Below are 12852 nucleotides of genomic sequence, written 5' to 3'. Positions count from 1 at the left end.
ATTTTATTTCAGTATAGTATGGGAAAAAAGTCAGAATTCTGACTTTAATCTCAGAATTCTGACTTTTTTCTCAGAATTCTGACTTTTTTTATAGTCAGAATTCAGTCAGAATTCTGATATAAAAGTCAGAATTCTGAGATTAAAGTCAGAATTCCGACTTTAATCTCGGAATTCCCATGTTAAACTGAAATGAAATTAAAAAATCAGTTCATTTTTTTTTAGTGGCCCTAATCCTCTTCCGTAGAACCAGATCATGATTTCTCTATTAGATATAAGGAAACTATAGTTGTTTTATGCATTCTCTGTTTTAGATTATGATATCACCATGAATAAAAGTGACATTAGGGCATCGTGCGTTTTATTGAAATAGACAAAATAAGCCAAGGTGAAGCCTTGTTTCCGTCTCCTTTCACTACCCTTGGAAAACGCTACAGTACAGAGACATAATATGGAGCTTTATGTAAATCAGACACGTTTCTGTGATTTTATGAGATGATGTGAAATTACAGACTAGATGTTCTCAAGATCTTCTCACCACCGTTTCAGATGGTTACACCTAGTCTGTCCGTCCGATATAACTGCCACCATCCCCGTTTCTTTCCACTCCATTTCTGTTTCATTTCTCTTTCTCTCTAGTGTGACCGCATGGCGGAGGGGGACGCCACAGATGAGGACCCAGCACAGTGAGGTGGAACCGAGGACGCGCCATGTGAACCCAGGGGTGCCCCCAAGCATCACCACCTGCGTCTTCTCCCCCCCCTGACTCAAACACCTCTTTTGACACCCCAAAGGGCCGCTGAGGGTGCCCATGGGCACACGGAGTGTGTCCATTATACATGGTAAGAGGCTGTAAATTACCGGGCCACGTTTCTGCCAAGACAGAACTGGCTTTAGTCCCCTCTCTCTTTCTTTCTCCCTCTGTCTGGCTGCAGCGCTATCAAATACAGCTGCGAACACAAAACAACCCCGCCACGGCAGACAGCAAATTGGCTCAGAATGTAAAAAAACACACACTCTTACACACAGACAGTGCACAACAACAGAATATTAATGAAGGCCTGATCTGTAAAGAGTGTCTGCCCTCTGTGTGTCTGTGAAGCTTAGGGAAGGGAAGAGCACAGCTGCCATGTCTACACTTCTGTGAGCCAGCATTGTGTGTTTGTTCACAAGTGCTTGACTCTAAACTGTACTGTACACATGCTATAAAGATGAATTACATAAAGAGGAAGGAGGGTGGTGATAGTATGTCCAGAGGAGGCGATGAAACTGCAGGTGGAGACGGAGAAATAAGCAACTCTGTAAGGGAGAGCAGCCGTGATGGAGAGATTAAGAGGCTGAAATAAACACCATTAAATCAGTTTTTTTTCCCACTTCTAGTCTTTAAATGGGGATCCAGTGTCAGAGCCGGTGGCTGCAAGACTGCTTTCAAAAGATAAGGCTGCAGACAGGTAAAATGAAGCAGACGCAATGAACGTCCCTAAAAGTGCTTTCTGTTGTCAGCTGATACGACTGAATACTGATTCGCCTAACCACCGAGCTGCATCTAAAAAGCTTCCACGCAAAGATGAGCTGCCACTATTTATCCATTAAAATTAGGGGTTGAATACTGAGATTTTGGTATTTACAAGGATTCTTGTCAAAACTGAGACCAATTTTACCAAAAAAAAATAAATACGAAAACACACATAGAAAGCAGAGATTTGCTTTACTGTATGTCTTTGTACCTGAAGTCTAACACAAGTGATCTCATGCGAGAATAAATTACTATGCAGGTGTCAAGCTTTATGGATACGTTTAAGAAATATAATCATAATGGAATAAGAATTACAAATAAAGGGAAGATTTTGGGGGAAAAAGAAGCCATGCTGTTGGCTGGTCAAGTTCAGAGTCGGCATTTTAGACCATTTAGACCTTGCTTGTAAAAGGTACCAGTGCTTAAATTAATGACCTGGTAACATTGCAATTTATTGCTCAGCAAACTTTACCTATAGAAAATGTAAGGAATATCACCTAAATGAGGATGAGGGCAACCTTACCACCATTCTAGTTCATTTGTAAACAGAATTGCTACTGATTCTGAGCCAAAGACCCAATATCCTCTTATGTTGTAACTCTTAATTGTTATAATCTAGATCCAATAATAAGGTACCTAGAATAACTTCTGGTTCATTTCTAAAAATACTAAAGACCAAGCAATGCTTCTGACGCATAGCCTCTGCAAACATCAAATCTGTCTTGGTGCACGACCACGCTAACCTGACTCCGCCAGATGGATTTGCTCCATCTGGAAACCTTCCGTTGAAGTAATTTTGGGAAGGGGCGAAAATACTGGTTAGCTGATTGGCCTATGTTGGTGATAGACGGGCCAAATAAACCAATCAGATCAAAGAAGCATATGACGTACTAACAGAGCGACGACGAAGAGGAGCCAATTGATAGATCAAACTCTTGCCGAAACCAGTCGGGAGAAGAGCAAAAACATCTTTTCCTCTGAGAAAAGCCTCCAGAGCAGTGTTTTGCTCTTCTTTCAGTGAAGAAATACTCTGTAATTCCGATAAAACTTGCTCGATAGCCACGCTAACGCTAGTTTCATCGGCTGAAGCCGCCACGTTCTTTAGACTGAACTGTCGCGCTTCTCGTTGCGTCACACCTCAACCCGCCTCAAAGCCAACGCTGATTGGACGTTCGTTTGGTGAACGGCTCCAAATTTTCTTTAACGGAGAGTCTCCAGACTGATTAGCGAGTGAAACCTTGAAAGCTCGCGAGATCAGGATGGTCTCACGAGGCTACGACCACGCCCCTGGCAAAGGTTCTGTAACCGTCGTCGCGCACATCAAAAAAAACCTGACTATGCATCGGACGGTCGCAGACCCGCACAGACCTCAAGCAGAAATATGCCGACAAAAAGCAGCTGTGATTGGCCCTTGGTATGCTTTTCCGCCTGTCCGAGTGGTCGACCTTCTCGATTCGGTGCCGGGGTGCGCAATTTTTAAAACCAAGGATCAACTATAATGGAAAACTACATTAACTCCATTAACAGAACCTGTTCCTCTTGGATGTCTAGCAACTCTAGATCCATCTCCGTGACCGTGATATCTTGCAGACGCGTCATTGTTGTTTTGGAAGGTAAACAATCCCGCCCGTGCCTCCGAAGTTCTCGTGACCATCCGCCGAAGTTCTCGTGAGTTCTCGAATAGGCGCCCCCTTGCACTTTGGCAGAAAACTGCTGTGTGTCCCTAGAAAATTCCAGACCGATGGTGCAGAAGCATACCAGCAAAACAGGTTCGCAACCAGACCCAAGCGACATTAGATGTGTGCGGTTGCAGAAGTCTAAACAGAACATGTTTTATGTCAACAGCCACAGGACTCATCCTTCTAGGCAAACCTGCTTTTTCAGTATTTTGTCTAAATCAGTATTTTTCCACTATTAATCATTAAGGTATTAATAGCATCAAAGAGTGATTGTAGAGAAACAGCCCTCTAGTTTTATTTAAAGGTTATATTAGGATCCATTTTTGGCATATATGATGGCTGTGTCAGAGACTGACTTTTTAATCCCCCGACAAAAGCCTCTGCATCATATCAAACAACTGCTTTTACGGCTGGCTCATTGAGATTTAGCACACGCCCACAGTGGGATGAGGTTCAAAGTGGAAAAAGGCTGTAGAGTCTCATCTGCAGCTCCAGCGACGAGCTAAGATGACATTTGCATCGCCGGGGTGGGCAGGTGGATCAGAGACGCTGCGTGTGTCCTCTACCGAACACGTGTGTGCGTCTCTACTGTATGGGGCGGCTCCAACAGCCCCACCACGAATCCCCTCAGCCTCCACCACCATCACACACAAATGGTGTATTTGCCTGACTTGTAAATAGAGCCGACTGCTCTCATCTCACTGCCTTTCGTTTCAAATATTTATCCGCGAGCCGGTGAGCTAAATAGGCTCTGACAGTGAGACTGTTATTTAAGGTCACAGACAGGCGGTTGGGTGAGACACGGAGAGAAAGAGGGAAGAAAAAGAGGGCCTTTTTCCTCGCTGCTGAAATGGGATTCATTTCCATGTGTTCATATTCTGTCATGGACGTGTTTTCTTTTTTCTCCTCCTCTGCTCTGAATAGCCGCATCTGTCAGGCTACCTCTGCTCCTACGAAAAAATGTATTAGAATCCTGGTCCTGTCCTTGGGAGCCGACGCTGAGTGAATTATAGTGGACTGATGGAAAGGGAAAGAAAAAGCAAAACAGTCGCTGTAAATAACCTCCCCTTGAGTGCTGCAGAATGCATCCACACTGACCTGAATTCATGATATTTATTCAACTGAGAAAAATTTCCTAAAATAAAAACATGCCTTTGTACTTTGGAATCATACTGCAGGCTATATTCAAACATGAGAATCCTTGTAGTCCTTGCACAAAAACCTGAAGCGAATTTAATTTTAATTTGTCTGGCATTCTGATACCCAAAAAACAAACAAAGAAACTACAAAGTGAGGCGGATTTCCACTGGATAAACATCTCCAATTAAAGTTCGATTTGGAGAAAAGGTTAAAGTTTAGTCTATTTTAATAAAGTAGTACTTTTTTGCTACGGTTTCTGCTTGAAAAATAATATTCTCCATAAAGAAGTCTAGACTTTGCCATGAAAATTGCAAGCAGTGTAGCATAATAAAGTCTCAGACTAAGAGGATCTGAAGCTCATCCTGGAAGATTCACACTCTGCTATGAACCGCTTTAGCACATGCTGAAGGTCGTGACTTAAAGACCTCAACAGAACCACATAATCCATTAATGCAAAGTTGAGAAGAAACAGTTTTTACAAGTTTAATGTACGGATTTATATATAAATGTATGGGAAAACCACAACTCTTCTTTCTATCGTTGCTCAGAGGATGCTACACATGGCTTGTGTGCCTGGATGGAAACAATAACGAGGTCCCTCCTTCTCTGTCCTGTTGTATTAATTATAAAGTTATCTCTATAATTTAGGCTTGTCAGACAAAGGGAAAGAAACCCATCTTCCTTCATCCTAGAAAATATAAACCACAATCTATACTCTTATGCTGGATTCATGTGGTCTGGTAAAGATGATCCTGAAAATTACCAGAGCATTGTATTCAATTGCTTTCGTTGTGGTAGAGAAGAGAAACATGTTGGATTGAAAGATTATCCTGACCTGCTACTTGGACAAGACAGTAATAGACTTCCTAATTCATCTGCTGCAGCAAGAAGAGGTGCATCAAATGCATGTTAAATGGTGAATAATTTAAAAAATATATATTCTTATCATTTAGGCAAAAAATCACAACAGGAGAGAACATTTATCAATGCAATATTCGCTATACAGAATCGTTTTGTTGCTCTCCGCCATGTTGAAAGGTTAAAGTTTACCTCACCCGTGCAAATCTGGTATAAATAATCTTAGCTTTTCAGTGGAGTGGGAGTTTATGTCTAATTTTCATGTGGGCTACCACATGAAGGCATTATAAATAGGACCAAACCAGCATTTATGGCAGTTTTGTTTTCCCTATACCTGGAATTAATTGGAGAACAATCATAACAATCAGTCATAAACATATATTTTGATATTTTAAGTTTTATAAGTCCCCCCCGAAAAAACTGCTCAGTTTCAATTCTGGAAAACAGGGTATGTTAAAAACCCTTATTTTGCATAGTAAAAGCCGAATGATTCAGAATTTGGGCTGAAATGAAGGCTAACATTACAGCAAGACGGGAAAAAGAAGCACTAAAGTCGTCAGCGTCTTATCAGACGATGGATACCAAGTGATTCACTGACCGGTGTGAGAGCGGAGGTGACGTTTGAGTGCAGTATGGCTGGGGAACGTCCGGTTGCATTCGCTGCAGATGTAGCTACGAACGCCGGCATGCACCTCCATGTGCTGCTGCAGTGCTGTCTGGGTCTGGAAACGCTTCCCACAAAGAAGGCAAAAGATGGCCATGTCAGATCCTGCAAAGAAATACAAAAAAAAAAAGGGTCACAGGTTAATCAGAGACGATTAGATTACATTATTTCAATATCTTTTTATTGGCTTTTTGCAAGTCTGTGTGCCAATGTGTGTCTAGATTAATATTGAAGGAAATTAATAGGGAAGGAAATGTGGTCAGAATAACATCAGGTTATGACCAGAGTTGATCTGAGAAAAAGTACGCTAACAATGCAACTGACCAGGACGGTGATCTCCGCTACCAGCCTTATCAACAAGGCCCAGAGACCCCTGTGACACTGCCACTATCTCCCTGCGGTAAATTAACGCACAGTCTACTGTGTATATAGTATATAGCTATGTATTAAAAATTGTATATAGTACATAGTATGTTTTTGCAGCCTTCTTTTTAAAAAGATACCAAAATTTCCAACAAAGGCCGTGGGAGGCTTTTGTTGGAAAAAAGTGAGTTTTTCCTCTCCACTGTCGCTACAAGCATGCTTAGTGTGAGGGATTGTATTTGAGTCAATGCAATCAACTGGTTTTCCTTTGATAGAAAACTTTGAATCAATTTGACTATCTGGTTGAACTGTAAAGTGCCTTGAGATGACATGTGTTGTGAAGTTGGCGCTATATAATAAACTGAATTGAATTGAATTGAGGTAACAGGAGGTTTTTGGCTTTGTACGCACTTCCGACTTGGCTTATTAATTGTAAAAGCAAAGACAAAATATTTATTAAAAATTAATTGCAACTTAGTAGAAACAAAAACTAATGTTAATTTAATGTTTGCTCTAAAAAAGGTGTCAAAAATGTTGGTTCTTGATTACTCAAATTAATGTGAGGGTCTAACAATTAACAACTTAATCTAAACAACTCCAAATAGAAAAATAAATAAATAAATAATAAATAAATAAATTACAGATTTTGGTTGTAAATTCACTTAAAATATATTTTACATGCCAAAAGAAGAAACATAAATTGGTAGAAATTACAAATTGCACAAATTTAGCATAAATATCCACAATATATGTTTTATATTGTATAAAGCTATAGATTATGTGATATATCAAATTTGTCTGCACCATCAACACTGATCTGTTAGATGTGGAAAGCAGCTCTTTGTTCTGTTGCTTTTTAGGTGGCAGATCATTTTACATATTATATATTTATATTATATTTATATTAACGGTATATAATGGTTAATTAGCATCAACTATATAATGCAACAGAACATCTATGAGTAAAAAAAAAAAGGAGCAACAGTGTGGAGAGCTGGATGGCACAGTGCAATAATGTAGATATATCTCCATACATCTGCTAACTTTAGCATAATAGCTAACACTAATCGGTCTCCGCCAAGTGACGTCAATTGTTTACCTCGGGCGCGTTACACTACGCCTTTTCCACCTAAAATGGCGTCTTAGCAACAAAAGTCACGTGACTGGCGGAGACCGATAGCTGAGATGCCCTATTATTAAGATACCAAAAACAACATCACTTTCACATGTTCAAGCAGATATTCATCCAGGCCGCCATAAATAATGTAATCATGGTACTAAAAGTACTTATTTATATCCTTAAATCACTAAATACTAAATGCTTTCTGAGAAAATGTGATGGTTTTCGGCTTGTCTGTCATCAGACATGCTCAGAGTTGTCCGGCAAAATATGATTAAACCATGTTTATCAGCACTTTAGTCGTTTCTATATTTAGATTATGTACTTCATACCATAACGTTAATACGAAAGGAAAAAGTAAATCTAAAAAAGACAAGATTTATGTTTAAATCCAAAAGCCGAAAAAGTTAGCTCTCAGAAGTAGCGCAGGACCCCATTTCCCAACAGATCGGGCACAGACCCGTGATAAAACAGAAAGGATTTTAATACATTTATTTTCTTAGGAAAGACATTATTACCATTTAACACATATTTTAGTACGCTTTTTATTTTTAGAGGAGGTAAATTTGGTAAAGCATGCCCAAATGAGCCGATGGTACGCATCGGGTAGTGACAATTAGCATGGTATAGTACAGCAACGGTAAAACTATCAGCTCAGGCCTGCTAACAGTTTAGCATGTTTATGCTAGCACTACACTACAGACCAGCCTGGAATGCTAACCTTTAAATCCTAGCATGCTCACATTTAATGTTACTGTAAGATTAATTTCATTCATTTATTAACTCCTGGAAAAACAAATGTCTCAACAGTTCATCTTCAAATTATGTCAGACATTATAAATTGTTGTAAATTGTAAAATTACATATTTATAGAAAAATGACATTTTCTACAACAGTAATGTTAAAGAGAACCCAGTTGCAAGACTGTTTTCATCCTTCTAACTATTTACAAGAAACAAAGGAAATCCCTGAGTTAGATTTTGTGCCCCTGATGTGAAATTAAATGATTTCTAGAATTAGCCTGATAATGACCAGATAATTTAAAGACAAAGGACGTTTATTTTGCCCTAAATAGCATTTAGCAATTTTTAAAGGGTAGGCGTTTTTCTCATAAGAAAAAGTCAGAATTTATTGCATAAAACTAGCTATGATAGTTACGTTTCCAATGCATGCTTGTTTAACTGCAATTGAAATAAAGGTATGTTGTTAAATGGGGCAGTGCCTCAGAGGGTAGCACTGCTGCCCTGCAGCAAGAAGGTTCCGGGTTTGATTCTTGCCCCGGGGTCTTTCTGCATGGAGTTTGCATGTTCTCCCTGAACATAAATGGGTTCTCTCCGGGTACTCCGGCTTCCTCCCACAGTCCAAAAACATGACTGTTAGGTAATTGGCTGCTCTAAATTCCCCTTAGGCGTGAGTGTGGTGACCTGTCCAGGGTGGACCTCGCCTCTCACCCATAGACAGCTGGAGATAGGCACCAGCAGCCCTCGCCAACCCAGCAAGGATAAAGCGTATACGAAAATGGATGGTTATGTTGGTAATTACTACAAGTATTCAGGTGAGAGCTGCATAAATCAAGCTGCTCATCACCTCAGATATAGGTGTGAATCCTGGAGTATTTACACTTGTTCATTAATGCCACATCTTCTGTTGTAATGATCTCTGCAGCACATATGATATGTAATACATGAGAGTGAATATTTTAAATAGTGCTCATGAATAAATCACACAAGCCTTACACTCTGCTCACAGTGAATAATGTGACAGTATACACAACAACACAGGGGCTCTGACACATTACATTTTATTAACTGTTCCCTCAAAGGCTTATGTGCTGCATACTGTATTTATAGGATTAAAGTTGTACACAATTCTAATGTTTCAGGGGATTGTGCAGATTGATAAAGATCTCCTATGCAATACTTCAATCGAATCTCGACTCCAGCGAGCGTGGAGCATTTTTCTCCAGCAGAGATAAAGAGCCCACAGTTGCAAGCAACACAAACACACACCGCAGGGTTGCACTTTTTGCTTCGAACACACACTCTTTTCACACTTTTTTCAATTACCAGGCTGGGGAAAACTCTGGGGAAGGACTGAGTGTTTGGAGCTCAGTTTCTATTTCATCAGTCAATAACACATCTTTGGGGCAAAGCTGACACTAATTTAAAAATCTATGAGGAGCAGCCCGCCTCATGTTCATAACCACTGGAGGAGGAGGAAGAGGAAAAGGAGGGCCCACGACAGCCTCCACAGCAGATCAATCACCATTGTGGCAGCTGTATGTGCCAAAGAAGGATGGGGGAAGATGTTTCTGGAAGATGATGATGGGAGGAAAGGTGAAGAGGAGTTTCAGGGAATCATCTAGTAAGTTCAACGTGTATTAGAGGATGATGAAGAGAGACTAAAATCTAATACTCTGAGGGGATCAAAATAAATCTTACACTTGTAACTTAAAATATGCTTACAATCTGCAGTCATAAAGACAGCCAAGCTAACCTTTCTCAGGATCCTCATTGAATAGACATGCCTGTCAGCTTAGTTAGCCTTTAAAATACTGCAAAACTTAAAAACCGAACCCATCTCCCTTACAGTACAATGAAGAACCTCAGCTGGTACTTTAGTTTATTCTGTCGATACTCAAGGCAAATCTTTTTTTTTAAACATCTCAGCCATATGACTAAGTAATACTTTTCAGACTGTTCTTAATGTTTTTATTTTTTCATATCAGAGCATGATGTGTTGTTGTCCGACAGGTCAATTTAAATTATTTCTTGACCCTACAAGTTAAGTCGGGCATTTCGGGGAAGATTCTTATAGCAGTGCAAGAATTTTTTTGGGTCGAGTTTCAGCCTCATCGTGTAGAATCCATGGGGTAAAGAGGGGCGATTAGCCTCTGAAGATCACCTCCTGATCGGGAATCGTACGGATGGATGAAAATCAAATCCTGCCCTCGTGAGGCGATCGTAAACGTATCCTGCTGTTCCAAAAAATGCTAAAACAATCGACTGGACGTTTCGAAGTTTGAAGATGTTTCGCTTCCCTTCCAGGAAGCTTTTTCAATTTAAATGTCAGAAATAGTGTTGAGTTCAAGGTTTTATAGAATGGACCAAACATAAAGCCATGTTTGTGTTTAAGCTGGGCTTACACTGCGATTTTTTTGCCCTTTTCGGACTGAATTTCCAGTTGTGCGTCAGCCTAATCATACATCGTACATCGTGTAGTATACAGAGGGTAACGTGGGGCAATCAGCCTCTCACTACAAATTCCTGACCAGGTATCGTGAAGTTGGGAGAAAATCAAACATGAAATGCAGTTCTTTCTGTAGAATTGACAGACCGTAGTAGCCACTTTTGCTCAGCCATGTCTTTGTCCAATTACGTTGCCGCCTTTTCTTTTTAGGGCTTTCAGCACAAAATAGCCAAGGCAGCGCGTTTAACTCTAGTCAGGTTCATATTCCTCCTTTACTGGTTTGGCTTCCAGATAGACGAGTCCAAGCAGCGCCATCTCACTGCGGAGCTGAGTCCCACATGGTTTTTAGACGTACAGTGTGAGCAGGTAAATCGCATCAGAGCGTCGTGCTGCACAGTGTGAGAACAAACATTGTGAACTGTAAGCTGTAGCTGCGTGCAGTGATTTAGAAAAAATGCCAAGCGTATGCCCCGCTTTTGAAACATGCAAACTGAACCAGACGAACGGGTCCGCCGCTTAGGAATCGGCGGTTGTTCGGGTTCTGCAAGCTTGCTACTAAAAAAGAAAAAGCCTCGAACTCAACACTATTTCTTATATTTTGAATTGAAAAAGCTTCCTGGATGGGAAGCGAACCAAATGCAAAATTGGAAACAATGTCCAGTGGATTGTTTTTATTTTATTCTTTTTTTTAATTACTTTTTTGGACTGACTATTATCTGGATAACTGAGAATCTTCACCAGCGTATCCTGCTGTTGAAGCAGAGCTACAAACTTTACTTCCTGATACACCCTTCTGTCTATGACATAAAGGGATGTACAGACTGAGCTAACAGATAGCTTCGGAGAATCAGGCAGTACAGTAACAACAAATATCAGGAACTGTGAACTTTTAAACCTTACATCATACAGTTCCAGTTGTAGCTTAGTACAATGATTGAAAATATTGTATGGAGTATGCATACCCTTTGGCAGGTAAAACACAAAAATCACAAAAACAAGCTATTTTGTTTAAATCCTTCCAAATTATGGTGAAAAAAGTACGTCAAAGCTGATGCAGTAAAATATGAATGAGTAAGTAAAATGTTTCTGGTTATATTTGGGTGTAAGAGTTTTGATTTCTAATAAAAATCAAAACTCTGTCCCAGTTTTGAAGTGACTGACTGTGAATCAGGATATTTATCCCTTTTTTTTTTAAATTCTGAAATCAATTTCACCAAATTATAGACAAATTATGGAGAGTTCTAACCTAGCTGTAGTCCATTTAAAATAATTTCCCTTCAAATATGAGGCAATTTTATTTCCATTAAACCAGTTTAGCGCACACATATATAAATAATCCTGTGTTTACTATAATTTTTTGAAAACCAAAGAAAAAAAACTTAATAAATTCTCATGTGTATGACTGAAAAAAAGATGTTTGTTATTGTTCTGTAATTAGTTCAGAGTCAAATAAAGAGAGAGGGGGTAGCAGTTGGAGGGGCTGAGCCTGGCCTCACACAGGCTCTGGCCAAATATGGGGAATTAGAGGAGAAAAGGTTTGTGGAATGTAAAAGGTCAACACACCTTTGACCTTTGGGCTTGAGCAGGGCGGAAATATGAAACCCAGATACAAACACACCTAACAGAAAAACAAAGCTTGGAAACAAAAAGTGGAAGCACCAGTCAACAAAAAAGGGCCACTTTGAAGTTGGCGGAGCTACATAGGCCCCCATAAAAAGTGGGAAAACAAAGGGACCTATTATCAAAAAAATATTTAAAAACCTGACTATCAACATAGGAAAAACATTTAGTCATTGATGCCACTCTAACATTTCATCAAGAAAGTGTCAATGAGGAATAAAGCAGATTAAATGATTATCAGCGTACATCACTGTAAAAACTGGAGGTATTTTCATCTGGCTGCTCTAGAGCACAAAACAACGAAAAAAAGAATTTAGCAATGACCTTAGAGAAGCAACTGTTGCTGCCCATCCGTCTGGGAAGGGTTACATTACGGTTTTCAACTATATTAAGTTTGTTACTATAAAGAACGAGAGATTATTTACAAATGGAAAAAAAGGTCTAAAACAGCTGACAATCTTCCCATGGGTGGAAGCTTCGGCAAAGATCATTCCAAGGACTGCACCACCAGAGCACTGATGTTTATGAGCACTAGGGCTGCAACTAACAATTATTTAGCAAATTGATTAATCTATTAATTATTTGTTTTCGAATAATCGATTAATAATCGGATAGCAAAAGATTCCATAACCCTATGAAGCCAAATGTATCATATTTGATACATACGGTTTCTGAAATGTTTTGCGTCTGACACCTTTTGCATAAT

The 12852-nt window shown here is 39.7% G+C and overlaps 1 protein-coding gene across 4 annotated transcripts in view; it reads right to left on the bottom strand.

Moving 5' to 3' along the window:
• The window catches only part of zbtb16 (zinc finger and BTB domain containing 16), a 211063-nt gene that overhangs the window by 15455 nt on the left and 182756 nt on the right, over positions 1-12852 (bottom strand). For all 4 annotated transcript variants that reach the window (XM_015370194.1, XM_015370195.1, XM_015370196.1 and 1 more), the window contains one exon: positions 5789-5959. In XM_015370194.1, coding sequence (XP_015225680.1) covers positions 5789-5959 — 171 coding nt within the window. The remainder of the gene's footprint in view (positions 1-5788; positions 5960-12852) is intronic.

Source organism: Cyprinodon variegatus, unplaced genomic scaffold (genome assembly GCF_000732505.1).
Source record: "Cyprinodon variegatus isolate N-32 unplaced genomic scaffold, C_variegatus-1.0 Scaffold43, whole genome shotgun sequence".
In the NCBI taxonomy this organism is placed as follows: domain Eukaryota; kingdom Metazoa; phylum Chordata; class Actinopteri; order Cyprinodontiformes; family Cyprinodontidae; genus Cyprinodon; species Cyprinodon variegatus.
Note: the sequence above shows the minus strand (reverse complement) of the source record. Positions and strands in the feature narration are given on the sequence as shown.